This window comes from Carcharodon carcharias, chromosome 2, assembly GCF_017639515.1.
Source record: "Carcharodon carcharias isolate sCarCar2 chromosome 2, sCarCar2.pri, whole genome shotgun sequence".
Classification (NCBI taxonomy): Eukaryota; Metazoa; Chordata; class Chondrichthyes; order Lamniformes; family Lamnidae; genus Carcharodon; species Carcharodon carcharias.
Window position 1 is genome coordinate 85,329,140 of NC_054468.1, and position 27,537 is coordinate 85,356,676.

General features: G+C 44.7%; 1 protein-coding gene across 3 annotated transcripts in view; it reads left to right on the plus strand.

Annotated features, from left to right (window-relative positions):
- Positions 1–27,537, plus strand: part of inpp5d (inositol polyphosphate-5-phosphatase D) — a 163,206-nt gene that overhangs the window by 115,990 nt on the left and 19,679 nt on the right. For all 3 annotated transcript variants that reach the window (XM_041182271.1, XM_041182278.1, XM_041182286.1), the window contains exons 24-25: positions 6,863–6,959; positions 16,855–16,974. In XM_041182271.1, the coding sequence (XP_041038205.1) occupies positions 6,863–6,959; positions 16,855–16,974 (217 nt within the window). The remainder of the gene's footprint in view (positions 1–6,862; positions 6,960–16,854; positions 16,975–27,537) is intronic.

The following is a 27,537-nucleotide window of genomic DNA, read 5'->3' on the forward strand; positions in this document are numbered from 1 at the left end:
GTCATTACTAAGTGTCCTACCAGGCTTGCCATAGTCACGTCTGTCACAAGGTACTCCCTGCAGGTAACCATTTTAGTTCGATAAAGAGATTACATTAGAAAGACTAGCCTTTGAGCTCGTAACATGGTGTTAGAAGTGGAGCTGAGATTGAGTTTTGAAAAAAATGGAAGAGAAGTCACAGCTACTGAAAGAGGAACACTTAAATGTTCCGACCTGCTAAAAGCTGCTGAAGGAAAAAAAGAGCACCCAGCAAGGAAAAGTTAACACAAGCTGAAGGCTGCAATTAGAATACTGGGTGGAACAAAAATGGCTGTAAATTTTCCTCTCCTGGCTCCTGTCAAAATGAAAGGAGATATGCAGCAGAACTAGTAATATTTTCACTTGCAATGGCAAAACTACAAGATTGCAACAGATTTAATTAAAAAGCCAGAGCTGATACGAGAAGCAACACTTTTAACACTGCTGGGGAGAGACTGTAACAAGTTGTTTTCTACCCTAAATTTTCTACCAAAGAACAGAAAAAAAAGACTGCAGACATTTTGAAAGCCTTGAAGGCACATTTTGAACCCCAAGTGAATATAACTTCTGAACGGTATGTGTTCAGCATTAAGGCTCAAGATGAAAAAGAGTCTATCAATCAGTATGTGACTGCAGCAACACAGCTCACAGAATCATGTGAATTTGGGCAGCTAAAGTATGATCTCATTAAAGATAGATTTATCTTATGAAAGATCGTACAGTAAGAGCAAATCTACTGAGAGAGGAGAAACTTACTCTCAAGAAAGCGCTAGACATGTGCAGAAATGTGGAGGTTATTTACACTGGAGCATATATATGGCAGAACAGACCAGGAGATACATTATGCTGAGAGATCTTCCAGGCCAGAAGAGCAGAACAATCACAGTCAAAGGGCAGAATGCAAATACTGAGGAGGACATCATATAAAGGAAAGTAGGATTGTCCAGCGTGAGGAAAGCAGTGTTTTAACTCCAAGAAGCTAAAGCATTTCGCACAGAAATGTTTGGCTAGAAAAAAGCAAAACAAGTCTATATAGATAGCCACTGGATAGATATCAGCTGAAAGAGTCTGCTGAAGCACTATACACCTTACATTGGTTCCGTCAAGTCTATAGGTGATAAATGGTTTGTGACTATTAGAATGATGACCACAGAAGGAGAACATCAAGTGAACATGAAGTGTTTGCTAGACATTGGTGTGTCATGAAATATCATAACCTTCACAGACCTAAGAGGCTCCACATGGCAATCCAAAAATGAAGCTCTCAAAATTGAGGTTGAGGCTATGTGATGGCACAATACTCATACCGAGAGGACAAATTAGCCTGAGAGCCCAATGCAATGGCAAGAATGCAGACCTGGAGTTCCAGGTCATAGAAGGTATGCAACAGCCACTCATCTCAGCTGAAGCAAGTCAAACCTTAGACTGGTAATCCTAAACATGTCAACAGAGGTTTACACTGTGTCGCTGCACACAAAACCATTGACTGCTGAACAGATCCTAGAGGAGTAGAAAGATGTATTTACAGGGTTTGGATGTCTACCTGGAGAATATCACCTCGAAGTAGATGAGAGTGTAGGACCAATTCAGCATCTGCCAAGAAGAGTTCCAGCTTCCCTCAAGTCATGCCTAAAAATCAAGATAGAAGAACTGGAAAAGAAGGGATTAATCAAGAAAGCGACAGCTCTTACAAACTGGATTAGCATCATGGTAGCTGTGGAACAACCTGGAAAGCTGAGACAGTATGCTTAGACCCAAAGGATCTAAATAAGGAGTTGACAATATCTCACTAGCCCATGCTAACCATTGAAGGAATTTTGTGACAACTTGCCAAGGCAAAGATCTTTATGGCCCTAGATGTGAAGGATGGTAACTGGCAAGTGAAGCTGGATGAAAGCAGCAGCTTTCTACCTACATCCTGGATGCCATTTGGAGATACAGATGATTGTGCATGCCGTTTGGCATTTCCACAGCTCTGAGAAAGTTTCAACACAGACAGCATGAGATCGTCAGTGATCTTCCTGGAGTGGAAGCCATAGTGGATGACCTACTAGTCTATGGCAGTGGAGACATAATGCAAGAAGCCATAGCTGACCATGATTAGGATTTAATAGAGAGAGCTCACCAGATGAACCTGATGCTGAACAAGAAAAAAAATTGCAATTGAAGATGCCTGAAGTCAGATACATAGGTCACATACTGACAGCAAAAGGTCTTCGTCCAGTCCCCGACAAGGTGAGAGCTGGAGCAGCGATACAGCAACCAGAAGATGTGAAAGCAGTGCAACAATTTGTTGGATTTGTGAACTGTTTAGCAAAATCATTGCCTAATTTGTCATCGGAGTGTGAACCATTGCTCAGCTCACTGTCAAGGACGTGCAGAGGCACAGAACAAGCAGCAGCATTCACTAAAATCAAACAACTAATGACGCCAATGTCAGTGCTGAAATGTTATGACATCAATAAAGAAGTCGCCTTGCAGTGTGAAACCAGCTGGATAGATCTTAGAGCAACTCTAATGCAGCAAGGACAACCAATCTAATTTGCATCCAGGGCATTAATGTAAACTGAACAATTCAAGCATTGAGAAAGAGTGTCTGGCTATTGATTTTACTTGTGAGCATTTTGATCAATACCTGTTTGGGAGAGACATCATAATGTGGAGACCGACCACAATCTACTTCAAAGCATTTTTCACAAACCGTTACCATCTGCTCCAAAGATTCTGCATAGAATGTTACTACGTTTACAAAGATATCATCTGGACATGACATACAAGCAAGGAAAACAGATATACATCGCTGACCTGCTGTCGAGAGCAGCAACTCCTATGAAGAAAGTTGAGGATGCTACAACAGAATGAATCTGGAAGATTTCACAATGTGAGGCAGCAGCTCGTCATGCTCTGCAATTCATCAACTCAGTGGAGACATTGAATCTGACAAACAAGCGCCTTACTCAGATCAAGTGAATTACCCAACAAGATGCAACTTTCCAAGTGCTGCAAGAAGTGGTGATGAAAGGATGGCCTGAGAGCATCAAGGACACACCTGTGGTCACGAGCATATTGGGCATACTGAGGTGAAGTGACACCCCAAGATGGTATCTTGTACAAAGGAAATAGAGTCATCATTCCTAAGGAGATGAGAGGAGATGTGCTGTAGTGCATCCATGCAAGTCATCAAGGAATTGAGGAAGGTAAGAGAAGTGCTCTTGTAGCCAAACATGAGCAATGAAATTAAAAACCACATCAGTCAGTGCGGTGCTTGTAATGAGTTCCGAGCTAAACAAGCTAGAGAGCTGTTGACGTATGACATCCCAGACAAACCATAGATGAAGCTCTTCACCATAGCAGGAACTGTCATTATAGACTACTATTCTGACTATTGGGAGTTAAACCAGCTGACTTTAACGGCAACAGGAGAAATAGTAGAATGCTTGAAAACATACTTCATTCATTACAGCATTCCAGACATTGCAATGAGTGACAATGGCCCTCAGTTCAAAATGAAGAATTCAGCCCCTTCACAAAGGATTGGGAAATTCAACACTATCCCCAGTCAAATAAAAAGGCTGAGATGGCAGTGAAAATTGCCAAAGGAATCATCGAGAAATCAAGCAAATCTAGCACAGGTGTATTCAAGGCAATCCTCAAGTGGAGAAACACACCAACAAAAGGCATGGAAAGTAGTCCAGTCCAAAGGCTAATGTCACGACGCACCCAAACTACTCTTTCAATAGCAAAAAAACTACTGAAGCCAGAAGTAGTAACAGGCATAAGTGAAAAGATTAAGATGAAATGTCAGAAAGCCAAATTTCATTCTGACAAATCTGCCAAAGAATTACCAGAGTTGAGCATTGAAGAGCCTGTCACGGTACAAACCTTCGATGTTCTCAACAGGAGTCAGCGCACATGGCAATGTGGGACATGCATAGAGCAGTTGTCACCTCAATCATATGCGGTGGAAGTCAACGACCAAGTATACTGGTGGAACTGCTGGAATATATGAATGATTAGAGAAGCTGTTCCTTCACTGCAGGCGGCCCATCAGGAAGATGGGATCTCATCAGCTGCACAAAGTACAGAACGACCATCACTCCCAGAGGTTCACTGGTTCCCAAAATGGAAATGGAACAACAACAGTTACCACGCCAGCAACAAGTGCTATGGGAACGACACTCCGCAGAGAAGGAACATTATCCAGATGAACAGCCAATAACAACGTGCACGCATACCATTAAGAGACCTGCATGATTTAATGACTGTGTGCAATGCATGTGTAGAGATTAATGAGAATAATGAAGTTTGTTAATGCATGAGGACAGTGGTGTTTAGTGGGTGACTTGGGTATCTCACGGTTACATATGATAGTGCATGCAAAGTTGTCTGTTTCTTATAGAAAGGGGGATGTTTGTGTCTTGAAATGTAATGAATACTAAATGTCCTACCAGGCTTGCCATAGTCATGTGATCTCTGCCAGGCAGGACTTCCTGCAGGCAGCCATCTTCCATTCAGTTCAATAAAGAGATTACACTGGAAAGATGGTAGTCTTTAAGCTCATTATGATGTGGAGCTACTACAGGCAGGAGAGGTGAATAGCATAGATGTATTTACGGGGAAGTTAGATAAACACAGAAGAAAGGAATAGAAGAATATGTTGATGAGGTTAGATGAAGTAGGGTGGGAGGAGGATCATGTGGAGCATAAACACTATGGCGTGGGTCTGTTGAGTTAAATGGTCTGTTTCTGTGTTGTGAATACTATGTAATTTTTGTATATTATATGTATTGTGTTGGTATATATTTACAAAGGCAACACAGAGGCTGCCAGCAGCATTGTGTTCCAGCAGGCCCTTGTGCTGAGGGATCAGGGATACTCCTTTGTGTTGGGGGAAGGCATGCTGAAGATGTGCCTGGATTTGGTAAAAGGAAGAGGTTCAATTGTCTAGCCTCAGATCCTGTCCCCACTATTCTCTGTGGTCACTGAACAATGGGTAGGAACAATAAAGCTGGCTGGTAACTTTTTCATCCATACACCAAATAGTTGAGGTCAATTGTGGTGACCCCACACAGGACAAGACTGCAGTCATTAGTTTGCATGCTAACCAAGGGCATGGTCTTAGCCCAGTTTTCAATAAAATCCACAGCAAAAGTGCGATCAATGGTGCAAGGACAATAACATACTGAACTCCAAGGAACAATGCTGGGGAAAGCAGTGTGGCAGGAAAGCCTGAAGGGATGGGGGATTACAGGATGATCAGAACAGGAAGATAAAACACAGTGCAATCAGCGTGAGCCCAGCTTTTTACCTCAAACAATTTGACAATAATGTCTGGTGGAGTTTTTTTTTTCCCCCCAGGCCCCATTCCTGTAATTCACTGTCATAAGAGGAACATTTTTGTTGGAGTATGGGTTCTGTGGGCACTCAGAGTCCCTCAGCCAGGGGGCCATTCTCCACACAAAAGTTTAGAGTGTTAGCTTATGGAGGGTTGAAAGCCTCCAAGAACCCTGGCATGTGATGTATAATCCATTTCCTTCTCCCCACCACTGGTAGCTCCGCCTTCAGTCGACTATGTCCGAAGCTCTGAAATTCCCACTCTAAACCTCTGTTTCTCCACTCCTCTCTCTTAATTTGAACGTGCTCCTTAAAACCTACATCTGAGGCCAAGCTTTTGGTCACTTATCTAAATATCGCCTCCTTTGGCTCAGTTTCAATTTTTGTCTGATAATTGCCATTGTAAAGCACCATAGAATGTTATACCATATTAAAGGCACTAAAAAATGCAAGTTGTTTTCACAACAGACCCCCTCACTTCCCCCAATCCTGTCCTCACTTCTTATTCACATTCCAGCAGGAGTTACTGGATAACTCAGAGCTGAAACTTTGTATGATTTCAGAGCACTGAGCACAATGTATTGCCCTTGCTGCCGACCGAACTGAGTTATGTTAACACAGTACAACCCAAGAGCTTTATAATCTGCGTCGCTCAGTAATGCAAAGACAGTGCCTTTACCCACTGAGCCACCACCAGCATGTTTTAAAGGTGGAGTTTCAATACATAATGGCCCAAATATTGGAGTCAGAAGTAAAGTGATGGATCTCACCATGGACTTTAAGTAAAGTTGCCCAAAAGGACCTAATATGGATTTCACCTTTCCTGGCATTGATTTTATTCTGGGTACAGCTATAGGGCTCTGTTGTAGTTCAATTGTGATATCATCAAGAAGGTGAAGCAGCCAATCAAATTGATGAATTCTCACAGACAGAAAACCAGGAAGTAAAATGCAGAGAGCAAAATAAGGTTTGGGACATAAGCATGGGACTATGCTGAAATACGATAAACAGACTTTAAAAAAAACTTATATTAAAAACCTATGGATTTTTTTTATCATAATCGGTAAATTTGACATTCCACAAATATAAAAGTAGTTTTTCAGGGCCAAAGAGATTGTTCAGAAATAATTATGAACCGTTAAAAATATGGTTGTCAGTTGTATTGACAATAAACACTGACAGTTTCATGGTCATTTCAACTGTAAAATCTGGGTCAATGTGATGGTGATAACATTGGAGTTTCATTTGTATTTGATGTTCTTTACTAGATTTAACATTAAGCATCTGTAATAAAGTTCCTTTGCCTCAGTGGCAATATTCCCTCTAAGCTGCACAGTTGCACAATAATTCTTTCTAAGGCCACACACAAGTTTGCCTCTTTAAGTTACCGCACACACAGGGCTGTGCAAAAAAATATTAAAGGGCCACACACTTAAAAGAAATTGGCCAAAAAAGTTAGAGGGTACATTGCTCAGTGGGTATTTAATTGCAGTTGCTTCTTAAATTGCAGATTTTATACAATTAGAAAAAGATGAAATGATTTCCAATAAGCAAAGCAAAACAAGCACTCACCAAGAGATTCCGAAAACCTGGGAACGGCCAGCAAGGTAAGAACCAATGCTTCTTCTTTTAGAACAAAAATAAAAATATCTGGAAAAACTCAGCAGGTCTGGCAGCATCTGCGGAGAGGAGCACAGTTAATGTGTCCAGTCCGTATGACTCTTCAACAGAACTAAGTAAAAATAGAAAAGAGGTGAAATATAGGCTGGTTTAAACCTCTTTCACCTCTTTTCTATTTTTACTTAGTTCTGTTGAAGAGTCATATGGACTGGACACGTTAACTGTGTTCCTCTCCGCAGATGCTGACAGACCTGCTGAGATTTTCCAGGTATTTTTATTTTTGTTTTGGATTTTCAACATCTGCAGTTTTTTGCTTTTATCTTTTTGCCTTCTACTCCTTTTGGGTTGTGTTTGGGATTGGAGTGGGGTTGGGATTGGGGTTCGGGATTGGATTTGGGGTTTGGGATTGGAGTTGAGGTTAAGGCTGAGTTTGATGTTGTCATGGAGCAGGGGTTAGGAATTAGGTTGTACTGGGATTGGGGTTGGATTTGATCTTGGATTGGGGTTGTGATGGGATTGAGGTTGGTTTTGGGGTCGCAGCTGGGGCTGGAGTTGATTTCCTTGCCATGAATGTTTTGCTCTTTCAGTGCCGCATGTCACAATGTTCCACTGGGTGAAACCTAATGATCTAATAGCTGCAGTGTGCATGTTGTAACACAGCAGTAATAGCTGGGAGAATGATGACATAATTCTTATGATGCCATCATGCCCATGATGAAGCATTTGAATATGATCATGTCATTGTTGTTTGTAAACAGACATAGCAAAGGTTGACAGATGGTTTTACTAATGTTTTGCCATGAGCCCAATGCATTACAAAGGGGACAATGTGAAGGGAATCCTCTGGCTTAAACCACTTCATGTTAACTCCAAGAGTGCCATCAATTCTGTTTGGCATATCCACTCTTATTCTGCACTCTGTGTCAATACTGCAGGTTTTATTTTAATTCTTGTGCTACAGTTGTTTTTTGTGCAGAGGTTTTTTGGGTTCCTTTAAAGGAAACCATGAATTACACTTTCAGTTTATGGGTGAGAATTTTTCTGCCCACATCAAACATTTCCTCCTTCTCACCTTCAACACAAGTTATCTGCAGGAAGAAAAAAGTAGCACCTATATCTTCACACTGGTCAGGTGGTCTCATCCACTGGCCATGCCAGCCTCATGCAAACATATTTCCAATTCTGAACCTTTCCCACCTGCATGACGGGAGAAGAATATTAACTGGTAACAATTATATAAGCCAACAAGGACAGCACACGTCCTCTACCTGCATCCCTCTCTCTCTTTTCTCTCTCTTTATTCTCTACCACGTTTTCATTTCTCTTTTTTAACTTTGTGGGCTTTTTCTTTGTATACCCAGCTTTGCCCCTTCCCATTCATCAAGGGTGTGAGAGAGCTTCAATTCTCCCCTTCTCACAGCCGTCCTTCAGGGTTGTTGCTGTACTCACTGCAGAGACTGGTTCAGGGGGCGCAGAAATCTGCCCACACATCTTGTGAACAACTAAAAGGAGATGGGTGACCCATTTAGTCATTGCATCAAATAACTTTGCCATGCGATTCTACATATTTTTGTTTCCTGTTGGGACAGATAGTAGTTTTCTGTAGATGTGAATTGCAGGCTGTGCACTAACTAACAATCTAATGCTGTGCTCTCCAGTTAAATAGCAAAGACCTCAAAACCTCAGGGCAGAATCATCTGAGATTTGCATAAAGTGTGGCAGCAGGCTGGAAAAAGGAGGTTTTACCTGCCAGCGGCAGTGGCAGCTTTTCACGCAGTATCGTCTCGTTCCCGGTGCGACCCGCCTCATTAGTAATGCATTCCTGGGAAACATGCCAGATCGCTGGCAGGGTGGCCTCTGATTCGCCCATCCCGCTGTCACCTCAGGCCATCAGTAATTAATCAGGCTGCCATATTTAAAGGGAGCCCCTGCACAGAGCTAGCACTTTCCAAGGGATCAAATGCTGCTGCAAAGTCGTGGCTGCCAAAGGAAGGAAACATGCTGTGCCCAACTTTAGTGATTTGGGTGCCTACAGAATGCAGTGGAGGCCCACTGTGAAGTCCTCTACCCTCGCTTTGGGCATAGAGCAGCAAGGAAGGTCACCAATCCAGTTTGGGAGGCGGGGGCAGCTGTGATCAGCGCCAACGCCTTGCAAAGGAGGACAGCCACCCAGTGCAGAAAGAGGATGAATCATCTCATCCATTCTGCTGGGGTGAGTCACCCTTCTTATCCCACATGACCAAAACACTCACAAATTCATCACAAAGATCTCACTCACTGCCAGTTCAATGGACATCACCATTCACTCTATCACACACACCTTCACTTGCCCTTTGGATCATGTCTTCATCCTGTCCATGACACCACTCACCACCCGCACATGCCAGACATCTTTCTCATCTGGCCTGGCAGGCATCCTGCTTATGTTCTCTCCCCATCTGTCTTCATGCAGAACAGGCTGGCACACACCAAAGGGGGAGGTCGCAGACTGGTGGAGGAATGCCTGACATCAAGGTCCTTACAGACTTTAGAAACAGAGTCATCCAGCTGGCTGGTGGCGATCTGGACCTTTCCTGTGCTGACGGTGAGGTCGGCGGTGTTCAACCAAGTGAGGACCTAGCAGTGGGTCAGATCCTTCTGTCAGCCATGCTGTGAGCAAGTTCCCTGTTCTGCAGTCCCCTGCCAGGCACTAATTATCTCTTTTTACCTGTGCCTTACCTTACATCTGGGAAGCAACCAAGGGGGTCCATGAGCCAGGTCCTCAACTCAAGCCCTGAAGATACCTCAGAAGAAGAATCTGATGACACCTTAATTGAAGACCAGTCACAGCGCTCACCCACACCTTCTACCAATGCAGGGACACACACGTTGGTGGGATCTAGTCTGAAAGTAGCCTCGGGTCACAATCTGGCGAGCACATCGCACTATCTGATACACAATAGGCAGAGGCAGTGACTTCCCAAGGTTCTGGCACTCAGAGGACTGCTGGAGGCCAGAAATCTGGGTCCGCAACAGATCAGGAATGTCTGGACTCGGTCATGCCTTTGCAGCTCAAACAACTGAGATAAGCTCGGGAACATCAGGAAGGGATATCCATGGAACTCCTCAGATTGCAAGGCACAATGGAGGAATCTGTTCGCCTTCAGTCTGAGGTGATAGCGCTGCCATGCCAACGCACCGAGATCAACATGGTAGGACGGTGGCTGCCATGGAGATCTTGGTCCAGGACATTAGTCCTGCACTGCTGTGCAGGCTGAATTCCATTGTTGATGCCATAGTTGGCCTACAACAGCGTCAATGTGAGAGGGGTGTGGGGCAGCCCAATCTCACTCCAGCTTCCCCTTCTCCTCAGGAAGTAGGCCAGAGGCCCTCGGGCACGCATAAGGAGGAGGATTAGCAGGTACACACTTGGGGCAATCCATCCAGGTGACTCCGGGAGAGTCCGGCCTTCCGAATCCCCTCTTCCTGTGATCCCAGCAGCTCTAGCTCCACAGCTCAAGGAGGGTGCCAGTACCACACAGCAGGACCCCGAAAGCAGGCCGGAGTCCTCCAAGTCCTGACCATCACAGACAGGGCATAGCAGTCAGCAGGCTGCCTCCACCTCTGCTGTGGATGTCGGGGGCACTCCAAACTGTAGTGGCAGGGTTAGGAAGGTTTCAGCCTGTACTTAATGCTCACCATTGTAAATAAACTCCCAAGAATGTCTCCTTGCCTTTGGCTCCTTGTTCTGATGAGCAGTGTTTGTGACACTCAGATGTGAAACCTTGGTTCCTGCACAGGGTAAAAGCAGGTGTCTCAGTCCAGGGCCTCTTCCCTGTGCAGTGTGTAACCTTCAGAACAAAGTATGGCCTGACTTCACACTCACTGGACATATTACTGATGCCTGCACCTTAATGATGTTTGTCATTGATGCCAGAATGTCATGGATAGGCATCACAGAGTTCTGTCATTCTCTCTGTCTGCTCTCAGCACCTTTGAGGTGGGGCTGGACCCCATCTCTTCAGCATCTGTGACCGGTGACAGTGTACTCCTGAAGGGGTTAGGTGCTGAAGGCGGACAAAGGATCAGGTCCATTTAAAGTTTCACCTCTGTGTCTCCATGATATGACTCTGTTCACAGAGTGCAAGTGAGCTGCTCTCGCCCAGACAGCAGTCAGAAATTCCCAGAGGCAATGTGAAGATCCATGGAGTGTCCTCACTGCATGTTGTCATCATCCTGATGGAATCTAGCAACTATTAGGGCCCCCACTGTGTCTCCATGTGATGAACCTGAGCACTGAGGGTATGTGCGCTGCCACCAGCCACACAGGAGTCAAACATTCACAGATACAAGGTGAGGATGTCAGGACTGTGCTCACTGCATCTTGTCATCAGCCTCCATGAATCTTGCAGCTGTAAGGGCATCCCGAACATGCCTGCCCGTCTGGCCAGTGCGATGGCCTCATCGTCAGCATCCTTGCCTTCAAGGACCTCATCATCGTCATCCTCTTTGACGTCCCCCTCATCAGACAATACATGCAGCTCCTCCATCTTCTCCTCAGCCAGGTCCTCCCCCCGTTGCAATGCCAGGTTGTGGAGCACGTAGCAAGCGACAATGATGCGCGACACCCTCTGGGGACTGTATTGCAGTGCTGCACTGGACCTGTCGAGGCACTGGAACCTCATTTTCAAAATGCCTATTGTTTGCTCCACCAAAGTCCAGATTACAGCATGAGACTTGCTCTGCCATCCCTCTGCTGCAGTCTGAGGCCTCCACACAGGCGTCATCAGCCACATCCCCTGTGGGGTAGCCCTTGTCCCTGAGGGGTCAATCCTGCAGCCTTTCTGGACCCTGGAAGATACAGAGATCTGAGACCTGCTAAGGATGTAGGAGTCGTGGACACTCCTTTGGAATTGTGTGCAAACCTGTAGGATGCGTTTGCGGTGGTCGCACACCAGCTGAACATTCAGCGAGTGGAAGCCCTTGCAGTTGATGTAGTTGACTGCTTGTTGCCACAGAGACCTATGCGCCATATGACTGCAGTTGATGGCACCCTGCACCTGTGGAAAACCTGACATCTGCACAAATCCCAGTGCTCTTGCTTCCTGACTTTCCTGATCCCAAGCGAAATGCAGAAAGTCCTGTCCTTCACAAAGATGGTATCTGTGACCTCCTGGATACCTTTGTGCCTGTAGACTTGCGAGATCCTGCACAGATCACCTATGGAACTCTGGAGGGAGCCACTGGCATAAAAATTGAGCGCTGCGGTCATTTTCTCAGCAGTGGCAGTGGATGCCCTCGATGTCCCTGTGGCACCAAATCCTGCAGCAGATGGCATGAGACCGACCAGTTCCCTAAACGTGTGCAGTCTTCAGTGACACTGATTCTCGGTCATCTGCAGGAGTGACATACACTGTCTATAGACCCTAGGCCTAGTGGGGCCTACGAGCGACAGCTCGCTGTGGATCATCAGCTGCATGTGCAGCAGGCTCTACCACCCCTTCATCTTGAGGGAGGTGCTCCTACCTTTGCCAAGCCAGAAGCCTCCGCTGCTCTCTTCTTCTCTGGTCTCTGTAAGCCATGAGGCATACTGCTAATTCACCAGGCTCCATGATCCTGATGTTCTCCTGCTGCAGGATCAAAGAGAGAGGCACATGGGTTAGCATATGTGTCCTAAGAAACTCTCTTGGCTAAGTCTGAAGGCCCCTTCACACACAGGAGAGTGCTGGCCACCACTTGGATGGCCAGTGTGTGGTGTGCTAACAGGCTGTCCAAAATCCCACCCACCTCCGGCCCACTCTACTTAACCGATTGGCAGCAGTTTTGCCACTGGGCTGCATGCTGTGCTCTCAGCTCAGGCACAGGCATTCCCCTAACCCGCACTGCAAGGCTGCACTGTTAGCTTCAACTATATTGGATACTGGTCCAAACCTAAAAGACATTGCAAGGAGCTGTGAGAGCCTCCACCAGTGACTGCGCCATGGCCACCTTTCGCAAGGTGATTGTACAACTTGCCCAGTCAGCCAATGTTCTGCTGCCCTTTAAAAAGCACATTAACTTGCAGCCTGCTCCTGATGGGTGAAAAGTTCTGGAGCATTTCGTGGCACTTTCATGCTTTTGCGTTGCTTGAATGGGCAGAAAAACTTCAGAGGCCCGACTCCAAGCCTGTCAATGGAGCTGCTGCTGAACAGTCTCAGCTGTGGAAAAGTGCTCACTTTTGACAAGCTTTTCCAAATGCGTGGCTACTTCCCTCAACCCCCTCCATCCCCTTCCCCCATCGCCCAGCATGTGCTTGAATATTGAGTATTTCCTTCAGTCTGTGCTGCCTTGCCCCCCACCCCTCCTGGCCTGACCTCCACTGGAGCCCTTGCCCGGGCACCACACTTAAAGCCAGCTGGGAGAAAATGACTTGCCTGTGCCCCTCATGAATATGCAGCGCCTCTTCCTTGATGTCCTGCGGGCGATCCTCGCGAGTGCTGTGCAAGTTTGTGCGCACTCACCTCCAAGTTGCCCTCAAAGTTCAGGTCGCCAGATGCAAGTCATTTATATACAGTTATGAAACACATCGGCGTGTCCAGATGATCCAGCTGGGGGAGATGATTCTGGCAAGGAGGGCTTATAATTAGATGCAGAAATATTAAAATGACATTCCTGACTTGCAGCAGCTGGAAATGCAGCCCGCCATTGACGGGTGGAGCAGACAATTGCAAACTGGTTTCATGGCTGCATAAACCGATTTTTGGCCTACTTGCCATATTCCCCGCAGGGGGAATGACGCCCAATGCAACGGAGCCAGAAAATTCCGACCTCAGTGTGATTGGTGAATGCTGCAGTTCCTCTGTTCCCTTCTAGTGGCAGCGCCTTAGCAAAGTTACATTCGATACAACTAACTGATAACTTGCAGTTTCAAGTGTCACATCGGAGTGATGTCTGTGGAATCAACCAATCGTGCTTTACTTTCCTGTGCCCAATGCGTTACATGTGATAGGTAACTTGTGGAACTGGGGTGGTCTCCAGGTGGGGTAATATTTTCCTGTTGCTGGTTGGGACTAAACCACATCTGTCATTAAATCTGTAAAGTTTGCCAAAATTTTGATGCAATAATTCTTACTTTGTCAAAATTGCTCACTCAATCACGCTCATTACTTGCTCACTCAAACCCATCATTTATTCCCTTGCACCATCACTGACACTCTCCATTTACAAACTCATTACTCTCTCTCTCACTCACTCACATCTATTCCACACTCTGTCACACCGCTTTGTATAATCTGGGTCTCTGTGCCCTTACATTGCAGCTGCAATTCCATCTGGGTCCTCACTGTATTCTGTGGCTGCAGTCACAAAAGGAATTGGGAGAATTCTAGTCATGTTGCTTCTGCTTCAAGATCAGATGAGGATTAAAGGGTTTTTTATGTTCATTGGATGTGAGTAGTGCTGGCAAGGCCAACATTTATTGCCCATTCCTAATTGCCCTTGAGTAGTGAGTCACCTACAAATAAATGGATTGCCAGGCCATTTCAGAGGGCAGTTTTAAGTGGAACACATTGCTCTGGGGTCTGGAGTCACATTTTTTAAAAATTATTTTATGGGATGGGTGTGTCACTGGCTAGACCAGCATTTTTATTGCCCATCCCTAATTGCCCTTGAAAAGGTGGTGGTGTGTTCCCTCCTTGAACTGTTGCTGTCCATGTGGTGTAGGTACACCCACAGTGCTGTTAGGAAGGAAGTTCCAGGATTTTGACCCAGCGATAGTGAAGGAGTGGTGATATATTTCCAAGTCAGGATGGTGTGTGATTTGGAGGGGAACTTGCAGGTGGTGGTGTTTCCATGCATCTTATGTCCTTGTCCTTCTTGGTGGTAGAGGTCACAGGCTTGGAACGTGCTGTCAAAGGAATCTTGTTGCTGCAGTGTATCGTGTAGATGCTGCTACTATGCATTGGTGGTGGAGGCAGTGAATGTTGAAGGTGGTGGATGTGATGCCATTCAACTGGGCTTCATCCTGGATGGTGTCGAGCTTCTTGAGTATTGTTGGAGCTGCACTCATCCAAACAAGTGGAGAGTATTCCTTCAAACTCCTGACTTGTGCCTTGTAGATGGCGGACAGGCTTTGGGGAGTCAGGAGGTGAGTTACTTGCTGCAGGATTCCTAACCTCTGACCTGCTTTTGTAGCCATAGTACTTATATGGCTAGTCCAGTTCAGTTTCTGGTCAATGGTAATCCCCAGGATGTTGATAGTGGTGGATTCAGCGATGGTAATGTCATTGAACATCAAGGGGCAATGGTTGGATTCTCTCTTGTAGAAGATGGTCATTGCCTGGCACTTGTGTGCGCGAATGCCAGTTGTCAGCCCAAGCCTGGATATTGTCCAGGTCTTGCTGCATTTGGACATGGACTGCATCAGTATCTGAGGAGTCATGAATGGTGCTGAACATTGTGCAATCATCAGTGAACATCCCCACTTCTGACCTTATGATGGAGAGATCATCATTAGTGAAACAGCTGAAGATGGTTGGGCCTAGGGCACTACCCTGAGGAACTCCTGCAGTGATGTCCTGGAGCTGAGATGATTGACCTCCAACAACCACTATCATCTTCCTTTGTGCTAGGTATGACTCCAACCACTGGAGAGTTTTCCCCCTGATTCCCATTGACTCCAGTTTTGCTAGGGCTCCTTAATGCCATACTCAATCAAATGCTGCCTTAATGTCAAGAGCAGTGGCTCTGACCTCACCTCTTGAGTTCAGCTCCTTTGTCCATGTTTGGACTAAGGCAGTAATGAGGTCAGGAGCTGAGTAGCCCTAGCAGAACCCAAACTGAGTGTCAGTGAGCAGGTTATTGTTGAGTAACTGCCACTTGATAGCACTGTCAACAATACCTTCCATCACTTTGCTGGTGATCGAGAGTAGACTGATGGGGCGGTAATTGGCCGGGTTGTATTTTGTGGATAGGACATACCTGGGCAGTGTTTCACATATCTGGGTAGATGCCAGTGTTGTAGCTGTACTGGTACGGCTTGGCTAAGGGCACAGCTTGTTCTGGAGCACAAGTCCTCAGTATATTACTGGAGTGTTGTCTGGGCCCATAGCCTTTGCAGTATTCAGTGCCTTTAGCCATTTCTTGATATCACATAGAGTGAATCGAATTGGCTGAAGACTGGCATCTTGTGAAGCTGGGGACTTCAGGAAGAGGCTAAGATGGATCATCCTCTCGGCACTTCCAGCTGAAGATTGTTGCAAATGCTTCAGCCTTGTCTTTTGCACTGATGTGCTAGGCTCCCCAAATCATTGAGGATGGGGATATTTGTGGAGCTTCCTCCTCCAGTGAGTTGTTTAATTGTCCACCAGCATTCACAACTGGATGTGGCAGGACTGCAGAGCTTAGATCTCATCCAGTGGTTCCACATGCTGCTTTCGCTGTTTAGCACGCAACTAGTCCTGCGTTGTCGCTTCACCAGATTGACACCTCATTTTCAGGTAAACCTACTGCTGCTCTTGACATGCCCTCCCACACTCTTCATTGAACATTTACGCCAGACTGGGTCGGGATGGTAGATTTCGTCCCTTGAAGGACATTTGTGAACCAGATGGGTTTTAATGGCAATCCGATAGGTCCGTGTTCATTATAAATTATTAACTAATTATTCCAGATTTATTTAATTAATTGAATCTAATATCCCCTGCTGCCATGGTAGGATTTGAACTCATGTCACCTGAGCATTCGTCTGGGTCTCTGAACTAGTTGTTGAACAGTACAATCATCCACTTGGGTGATGGGATTTTCATCCCAAATAAAGGGTACATCTCAACCCAAATCAGTGTGGACCAGTCTGGAAGAGCCTTCTGAGCCTAATCCATTCTCCTTCTGTGAACTAACATCTGTTCTTTCTCCTTTGAACCTCAGGGTAGCCCCGAAACTCTCCTCACATCTGTTAGCAGAAGAAGCAGCTGCCAAGGCCCGAGACCGAGTGCCATTACCAGGCCTACCAGAGACTACTCCTAAGGATGATAGCAAGCCCTCAAGGTACTTACATTGAGAACCAGTTGAAGCAGTCAAGGCACTAGCTGACATGGGCCTTTCAACTTTGAACCCTGGATTAGAATCGAATCCAGAGAGGATGAAAGGCCTGACCCTTCTGATGGCTTTACCATTTTATATCTTCATATGACCAAAACATAATCTGAGCTATTGCAGCCCTGTCCTAATCAGGCATGCTGTGAACAGAACAATGTATCCCTTCCCCAACTAAGATCTCAAGGGTTCACTCTGGTCATTGTGCACACTGTCCTGTTCACTTACCGACCCAATCCCTAAGAAACCAGCTAAAGCTGATCAGCTTCAAGCAGAAAGAAAGCCAAGAAAGCCCCGAAAGAGCTCACGACATACTCTCAACTATAAACCCCTAACGTGCAAAGATCAGGAAATTACGGGGTCCAGAATTTCCTTGGAGCTGCTGTTGCTCCAACTTTGCCAGGTGTGTGGCACGGACTGGCTCTAAGGTGATATTAGGCTGGCGGGAAAGGATTCTGTTTTGGGTTTACTATAAATTAGTTGGAGCTACAACCTTTTTTTGATCAACTCGTCGATTTTCTGAGTTGCTGAACGTGGCTGGTGAAGATGGGATGTGGTCTCCCGTCAAAGTGGGATTGTTGGTCAAGGTGCACAGACGTAGGATAGTTAGTAAGATATACGAGATCAACACGTTTTTATATATATTTAGACCATTGGCTAGGATTTTACAGCCCCGCTGGAGCGTGTCTCCCCCCGATGGACGCGACAACTCCATTTGGTTTGGTGGGACCATAATATCCCGCTGGGCAGAAGGGGCAGTATAATCCTGGCCATTGTGTATCTGCACGTGGCCTTCACCTTTCATCAATTGGTTTTTTTATTCCAGCTCCATTTTTATTTGTCCCAAATGTATGTTTTATATTTATTTATAATTAATAATGGCTGCATTTATTTATACAATTTTACTTACGATCGTTCCAAATGGATTGCAGTTTGAATTCGAACCCTATTCATCCAATTTAATGTTTCCATACATATTCATATTTACATCTTAGCCTCACTCAGAGCCTTTCAATAGCGCTTTATTTATATATGTTTATTTATTGGATTAATTTCTTCTGCAATGTTAGTAATTGTACATTTGTTACAGCTTTGCTCTGTACCTGCACTCAGTTCCCTTCACTTTTCACACCTCTCTATTTATTTTGAGCTTTCTTTATATTATATGTTGGTGTGTTTTGTGTTATATTCTTGTCTTCACTCTCCATCACTGTATATTCTCTAATTTAGAAGTAGGGAAGACATTTTTACATGTACACAAGACCGGAACTAAGGGTCATAGATATATGATAATCATTAATAAATCCACTAGGGAATTCAGGAAAAACGTCTCTAACCAGAGAGTAGTTAAGAGTGTGGAACTCACTACCACAAGGAGTAGTTGAGGCAACTAGCATAGAGACATTTAAGGGGACGCTAGGTAAGCACTTGAGGGAGAAAGGAATAGAAGGAGATGTTGATGGAGTGGTTAGACGGTGTAGGGTTAGACGGTTAGACGGTGTAAGGCTCATGTGGAGAATAAACTGTTGAACTGTTTCTGTGCTGTAAAATGCTATATAATTTTATGTAACGTTATGTATATGTTAGCATATGTGATGTGTTTGCATATGGTATTTATGTCTCAGACCTTTCACTGTCCATTACTATAATATTATAGTATATGTACTCTGTATATATTTATGTCAGAGACTATTTATTCTTCATTACTGGAGTTATATGTGATGTGTTTGTATATTGTATTTATGTCTCAGACATTTCATTTCCCATTATTATATATTCTATTTATATTTGCTGTGCTTATATGATGTCTTACACTGGATTGCTCAATTTTATTTAAAAATTGGTGACTAGGTTACAACATCTGATTTCAAAAATTGGTACGCTGGCCACTTTCTGGGGAAATCAATTTTAAATATGATGACAATACTTGTTGCACTTTCAGGTGGCACTAATAGACAATTTTGATGTTCAATTTGTGATGTGATGTTAAGTTGAAAAGCAGGAGGTGATAATGAGTTGATGCCGTGCTGCATTAAATCCTCTTCAGGGTTCTGCAACAGAGCCCTTGTTGCAAATGTCTCCAAATCAATGGTCAGGATGTTACGGCTCCTCCCGCCTGGCAGGTTCTGCCGAACTGAATGGAAATTTAAATGGGTCGCCGTATCTGCCAAGGGGAGACATGCTGCAGCAGGGCCATAAAATGCTGGCCAATGAGTGAAACCATAAATGTGTGGAAAGCTACAGCTCACTTGCAACTTTCCCCGAACTGACCCTAAAGTCCCGAGTGGGACACCACAACATATTAAATGGTACAGTTATTCCCCATCCACTATAGTGAAGCTTATCAATCCACCATTCCCTAACCCATCCCCAACCACATACGATGCCAACATATTCACTGTTTTCCTGCACTCCCCCCTGCCCCCCCACCGCCTCCCATCCCCCAACCCACCTTATAGCCCAGAATCTGCTGCATCCAATGAAATTAGTTTTTGGCAGTCAAGAGCCTCCTTGTTCACTGTTTCTGCACTTCTCTTGCCTATCTATTCCACCAGGGTTCCCTCTTACCATCCTCTTCCTCTTTCCTCCTCTCTTTTTTTTCCCCTTTCCTCATTTCATTCACCTCCTTTCCTCCTCTCCTCTCCTTCCCAACTCCCAGATGGCCCCTTTTCTTCACCTGAGCCCAATTAATTTTCTGGCCTCGAACAGGGTTGAGCTGAATCCTCCATTCAGACTTGACTTCCCACGTGCAGTGTTATGGGAGAGAAAAAATACACTAGTAGATGTGCTATACTTTTAAATATTTATGCATCTTTATATTTGTGACCCTCATTACCCTTCGCTGTTATACATTGGCTTAATACATGCTGAATTTACTTATTTTATCATATGAATGTCCCAGACCCTAGTGTTAGTTTCTATGAGGTACTGTATTTAAATTATTATATTTTTACGGCATATCATGGGAGGTCAACACAGAGCTCAGCTTGGAAGTAGGAGCCCGCAGGGGCTGCAACCGGCAGCAGGATGGAGACAGCAAGGCCTGTAGAGACAGCAGCAAGCCCTGGAGTAAGCAGGCAGGCAGGCCTAGAGCGCAAAGGAAGGCCTGGGACAGGCAGAAGTTGAGGCCAAGAACATGTAGCAAGGCCTGAAGCAAACAGGCAGGCCTAGAGTTGTGACTGCAGGAATCAGAGGTGACATCCTGAGGCCTGTCAAAAATGGAACCACCAGCAGTGATGGTATGACGATGCATGGTGTGAGACCCTACAAATTGAAGAAATGGGCTGGAAAAATTCAATTTACTAAATATGTATTTCCAAAACAGCTTAAAAGATTTTTAAAAATTAAGAAAATAAAGCAGATCCTGGTCAGGTTGATCGTGACATGCAGAACCTTCCAATTAATACAAAACTGTTGAGATTTAGCTACAAACTACTAATTTAAGAAAAGATACAATTATGCAAGTGTACAGGAACGCATTTTTATATATTATAATACATGCATTCAATATTGAAACCACACACATTTAATTTAACAATTAAAATATAGTTAAAGCAGTGGAGTCACATTACAAGTAAAAATGGAAGCCTGACTAATTAAAGCCAATAGACTAACAACACTTCGACAAACTGACTGCATTTGCAAATGTATAACGTTAGTGCTTTGACGGATATTTCAGAGAAAGAATCAAACAGTGCCTTTTAAATCTTCAGTGTTCCAAAGCACTTGCATTTAGTCAATGAAGTATACTTAAAGTGTGTTACCTGTTTTATAAAACTATATATATATATATATGTATAAATGCAGAAGACATTTTATGCACAGCCAGGTCCCACTAATAATAAGTGAATGATCAGATACCCGGTTATTGATAATTGAGGGAAAAATGTTGGCCAGGACACTAATTGAATGCCCCGCTGTTCTTCAAATAATGATTTGGATCTTTTATGCCTACCTGAATGTTCCAATTGGCGAATGAAATGGTTCCTGCTCTCAAGCCTTTATACACCAATGATGACATCAGAGGTCAAATGACCAAGGCAAGCTTAGGCCACATTGCACAAAGGCACTTCTCCAATCATCACACATGTATAGAAAACTGGTCATTCTAGTCTGATCCTACACACACTTGCACACATAATCTTTAAAGCATTCAGGTCTTCTAATGGTACACGTATGTGTTTTTATTGGCCGCTGGTCTGGTGTCTGCTCGTTCCTGGGGTGATGTTATCTCTCAGGGGAATGTTGCTGCTGTGGCGAGAGCTGCTGCCATGGCGATTGTTACTGCTAATCCATTGCCTTTGTTGGGGAATGATAGATCCCTGGGATTGATGGTCATTCCATTCCTTGTGCAGTTGGTAAACTCACATCTTCCTCATCAGCTGTTTGCTGTGAAGGAGCAGCTTCTCTATTTGTCTGTATATGTCTGCGGTTACAATGATATATTTGGTGGTTCATTTTCACCGGGTATGATCAAGGTGACAACTTCTCTATACAGATCCAAAGTTGCCAAGTGGGTGAGAGCGTTGAATGGTTGGACTCTGACCGGCTCTCCAATTCTCTGCTCTGGCAATGATTTGGGAGCTTTAATCAAAGTCACTCAAGTCTGTTACCACTTTTGGCTTACGTAGTGTTTAGAGTCATAGAGGTCTACAGCACAGCAAAAGGCCCTTCGGCCCATCAAGTCTGCACCAGTCAAACAAGTACCTAACTATTCTAATCCCATTTTCCAGCACTAGGCCCATAGTCTTGTATGCCATGGCATCGCAAGTGCGCATCCATATATTTCTTAAATGTTATGAAGGTTTCTGCCTCTACCACCCTTTCAGGCAGTGAGTTCCAGATTCCCAACACCCTCTGGGTGAAAATTTTCTTCCTCATATCCCCTCTAAGCCTCCTGCCACTTACCTTAAATCTATGCCTCCTGGTTATTGATCCCTCCACCAAGGGGAAAAGTTCCTTCCCGTCTACCCTTTCTATGCCCCTCTTAATTTTATACACCTCAATCATGTCCCCCATCAATCTTCTCTGCTCCAGGGAAAATAACCCCAGTCTATCTAATCTTTACTCATAGCAAAAACTTTCCAGCCCAGGCAACATCCTGGTAAATCTCCTCTTCACTGTCCCTAGTGCAATCACATCCTTCCTATAATGCGGATTCCAGAACTGCACGCAATACTCTAGCTGTGGACTAACCAGCGGTTTATACAGTTTCAGCATAACCTCCCTGCTCTTATGTTCTATGCCTCTAGATGTGTTCTAGCTATTGGAAGAATAGCTTGGATGCATGTGACATTAGTCACTAGACTTGAATACTCTCCATGTCTTCAGCTGGTGTGTTTCACCACTCTAGGATTGCCTTATACACATTTGTGCTGGATCTAGTCAATTTTATGATGACCCCTTTGGCAATTTTCATCACTTCCTCTGTCTTTCCATTTGACTGAGGATAGTGTGGAGATGATGTGCAGTGCTGAATTTCCCGATCATTTACGAAGCACCTGAATTCTTCACTTGTGGACTGAGGGCCATGTTGATCATCACAAAGTCGGAAATGCCATAATGTTTGAAGCGTGCTTTCAGGTATTCTACAATCTCACTGGTGGTCATTAATGTCAGCTTGTCTAACTCCCAGTGGTCTGAATAGTAGCCAGTGGTGACAAAATAGTTAGATGCAATTAGAGTGAAGAGGTCTATTCCAAGCTTCATCCATGGTCTGTCTGGGGTGTCATGAGTCATGAATGGCTTGCTTAGTTTGATGTTCATTACAAACACTGTACTGACTGATATGGTCCTTGAGCTCATTGCTCATGTTTGGCCAGTAGAGCACTTCTCTTGCCTTCCACAGACTAGACCCAATTCCTTAATGGCTTGCATGGATGCTCTTCAGCATCTCTTTCCTCATCTTTTTAATGATGATGACTCTCGTTCCTTTGGACAAGATGCCATCTTGGGAAATTACTTCATCCCTGTGTGCCCAATACTCTCTTAGAGCAACAAGTGTGTCCTTGATGGTTTCCAGCCATCCTTTCATTATTATTTCCTGCAGCACTTGGAGAACTGCATCTCATTGTGTAGTTTCTTTGATCTGAGCAAGATGCTTGTTTATCCGATTCATTGTATCTGCTGGGTTGATGACTTCCAGAGCAAGTTGCGCTGTTGCTTTTCATTGAATCTGGAAGATTTCACACTCTGTACTAGCAATGGCAACTTTCTTCAAAGGGAGTGCAGCTCTTGATAGCATGTCAGCGATGTACATCAGCTTCCCATGCTTGTATTTCACTTCCAAATGATATATCTGCAAACCAAGAAACATCTTTTGCAGATCTTTGGAGCAGGTGGAAGTGGTATGCTTTGAGGTGGCTGGTGGTCAGACTGTACTATCACTTACCTCCCAAATAGGTACTGATTAAAATTATCACAAGCAAAGACAATGGCCAAACACTCCTTCTCAATCTGTGCATTGCATCATTCAGTTTGCGGTAACGCTCTAGATGCAAACGCAACTGGTGTGTGAGGGTTGCTCCAAGTCCTGTTTTGCTGGCAAAACCCTGCAGGATGACCTCATCTTTAACATCACAGTGCCTCAGCACTGGTATTGTTGTCACTAGTTGGTTTATGCGAGTGAAAGCTACTTCTTGTTCTGCAGCCCAATACCACTGAACATCCTTGGCATTGAGCTTGCATAGAGGTTCACACTCCAATGATAAATTGGGCAAAAAATTTGCTGGATAGTTCACAAACCCAACAAATCATTGCACCACCTTCACATCTGTTTTGCTACATCTCTGCTACAGCTCATCCTTTATCAGGGTCAGGGAGAATTCCTTTCACAGTCAGCACATGATCTATGTTCTTGACGTCAGATATCTTTAGTTGCAGTTTCTTTTTATTCAGCTTCAGGTTCATCTGGTGAGTTCTCTCTGGCAATCTGACTAGATTCTGATCATGGTCTGCGATGGCTTCTTCCATCGTATCTCCACATCCATAGACCAGCAGATCATCTATGATCGCTTCCACTCCTAGAAGATCATTGACTATCTCAAGCTGTCAGAGTTGATACTCTTCCGGAGCAGTAGGAAGGCCAAATGGCATGTGCAACCATCTGTACCTCCCAAATGGCATCCAGAACGTAGTCAAGAAACTGCTGTTTTCATCCAACTTCACTTCCCAGTATCCATCCTTCACATCTAGTATAGTAAAGATCTTTACCTTGGACAGTTACATTGATTGGAAAGGGGTAGTGAGATCTCTTGAAAATTTGAATGAGGTCCTTTTGGATCTATACAGAGTCTCAGCTTTCCAGGCTGTTTCATTGCTACCATGCTGCTAATCCATCACTTTCTTGATTACTCCCATCTTTTCAAGTTCCTCTATCTTTTCTTTCAGGCTGGTCTTGAGCTGGAACTCTCCTTGGAAGATGTGGACTTGGTCCCACGCTCTCATCTACTTTAAGATGATACTCACCAGGAAAACTCCTTCAGCAGTCAATGGCTTTGTGGCATGCAAAACACTGCAAACCTCTTCTGGCATATGGAAGGTTACCAGTCCAAGATTTTGAGTTGTTTCAGCTGAGACGAGAGGATTTTCTTTAGTGTCTACGATCTGGAACTGCATTTTCTTTCTTCCTGTTGCATTGGGCTCTCAGCTTAGTTTTCCCTCTTGTAGTAAGGATTGTTCTATTATATAGCCTCAACTTTATCTTCGATGGCTTCTATTTTGGGCCACCATCTTGAGCCACTTCACACAGGTTGGTGAAGCTCATGATGTTGCACCTAGCACCAATGTCAATCTGACATTTCACATTACTTGATTCTCTCCTTTTGTAGTCACCATTCCAATAGTCACAAACCACTTTTTACCTTGAGACTTGAGGGTGCCAACCTGTTCTAGGGTATTCTATAGAGTGATTCATCAGAATCATCGCCTGACATCTCTCCAATAACCATGTTTATAGGGTTGCTTTTCTTCTTTCCAGCAAAACGCTTGTGTGCAAAGTGACTCAGCTTATTGCAGTTTGAGCACTGCGTCCCCCATGCTGGACATGTTTCCTTTTCTTTTGTATGATGTTCTCCACAATATTAACATCCAGTACTCTGGCCTTAATCTTTCTGCTGGCCATTCTACAAATAGTTCTTCCTCCTCACCATTGTTTTGTGTTTGGACGGCTTGAACTGCCTCTCAGCAGAGTGCAAAGCCTCCTCAGTTCTCCCATCAGTTCTCCGCAGCTGATGATTAACCACTTCAGAGCTTCTGTACATGTCAATAGCTTTCTTGAGAGTGTCTCTTCAGTCAACAGATATATGGTGGGATATCTTGTTCCTAATACAACCCTATCTCTGATCAGATCATCCTTCAATTGGTCAAACTAATAAGATTTGGCTAGACATCTCAATGCAGTCACATACTGATCAATGTTCTCCCCATCTTCCTGGGATCTGGTGTTGAACACATATTTATAAGTAACATTAATAGAGGGCTCAGCGTGCCTCCAAAATTTCAAAAGATTGTCTTTTCTGCTCCTCAGTGAGGTTGAGGATGCAATAAAGCTTGTAGCACTCTTTCCCCACCACTGATAACAAAGTTGTTACTCTTAATTGTTCAAGTTTCTGGTTTAACTCTGTGACAATTTCATAGTTTTGCCATTGAGACTGGAAGAATTTCTAATTTATTTTCCAATTGCCTTTATCTCCGTAGGAGCTGGTACTGGAATATTCAAAGCCATATTGACTCAGTTAGTGACCAATGTCCTGTACAACTGAAGTTTTAATTCTTCTCTGCTGTTTCTTACAGCTTTCAAAATCTATTCAATTTCAGCTACACACTCCTGACACCAAGTTCCAAGTGGTGGATGAAATAGTTCCTGCTCTCAAGCCTTTACACACCCAGGATGGCATCAAAGGTCACATGACTATGGCAAGCCTATGGCCACATTGCATAAAGGCACTTCTCCAAACACTGAACAAACATTTGTTTGTATTGGCTCAGCCAAAAGATGGCACCTCTGGCAGTGCAGCACTCTCTCAGTACTGCAAAGACGCTTCAGCCTGGATTATGCATTTAAGCCTCCAGAGTGGGAAATAAATCTGCATCTTTCTGAGTTAGAAGCAAGATTGATACCTTTGAGTTTGACTAAATCTTGAAAAATATAAAGATGAGTCTAGAACTTGGGGCAATCAATCTCCGTTAATTAATCTACAACAATCAGCATTTTTCAGTGGACTTCTGCTGTCTAGTTCCAGGGCACAGGAACCCAGGAACAACCAACCTGAAATATAAAGGGAATGGATAAGCTGACAGGACAGAGACTGAGGGCGGAATTTTCTGTTCCTGCCAGCAGCAGGAATCATGGCTGGCAGGGGAGCCAGATTTTTTGGGAGGCCAAAAATCAGTTTCCTGATGGCAGAAAATTAATTTGGAATCTCATTCTTCTGGCTTTCATGGTGGTATAAAAGGTGGGTTGAGTGTACTACAGAGCTATGTCGGGAATCCTATTTGTATCTCATGAATGCTCATTAAAAGGCCAACATGCCAGAATATTGCTCCCCCTCCAAATTAAGCATCCCACCAGTGGGAAGTTAGAATGTTCTGTTTCACGACTGCACATAAGTAGTGTGCGGTTGGTAAGGTAGACTCCTTCCTGGCTTTCAGGTCAGTTAAATGCTGCTTTCACCTTCTTGGGGACCACTAGACCACTAGGTGCCAGTAGACAAAGCTGCGCCAAGGCTGGACACAGTACACAGGAGAAGGGGTGGAGGGTGAAAGGGTGGAACGGAGGCTGGGAAAACGAGGTGGTGAAGGCTGGCAGAGGGGTGGAAGGGTGGAGCAAAGGCTGGGCAGGGGAGAAAGTTGAAGGCTGGAAGGAGGGTGGAAGGGTGGCGTGGAGGCTGGGAAAGTGAGGCAGACAATGCAGGGACGGGGAGTGAGGAATGGGTTTGGGAAAGTTGGGGGGGCGGTGTGTTAGAGGGTAGGGTCTGGGGTGTCGACAGTGGTGTCCTGGGGTGGGAGAACTCAGGGTACTGGTGGTAGGAGGGAACAGTGACAGTCAGAGGGCAAAGCGGGATGTGGTAGGGTGTGAGGTTCAGGGTGTGTGTCTGGCAGGTGTAGATGCCATCAGGTGGGTCACGGAGGAGGATAAGAAAGGTGGCATGGATAACAGGAGGGGTCAGGGTCAGAGTGGGCATGGGTCCCGAGGGTAGGAAAGGCATATTGAGGTGGATAGTGATAAGATCCAGGGTGACGGGGGGAAGTTCAAAGGTGACAAAGGGGAGAGCAAGGATCACATGAGGGTTGGTAAATGGTGATCGGGGGGGATGTTGGTGGGTGACAGGGGGAGGAAAAAAGGTGGTGGAACAGACTTCGACCGAGACCCGCACCATCTCTGCAACAGCAAGGCAATGCCCTCAATGTAAACCTGCGATAGTGGGAGGAGGGTCTTACCAGCTGGGTGGAGCACGATTAGTGACTAAAGGAACACCCTGATACTCATAAGGAAACTGTGTGAGTTGGTCAGTT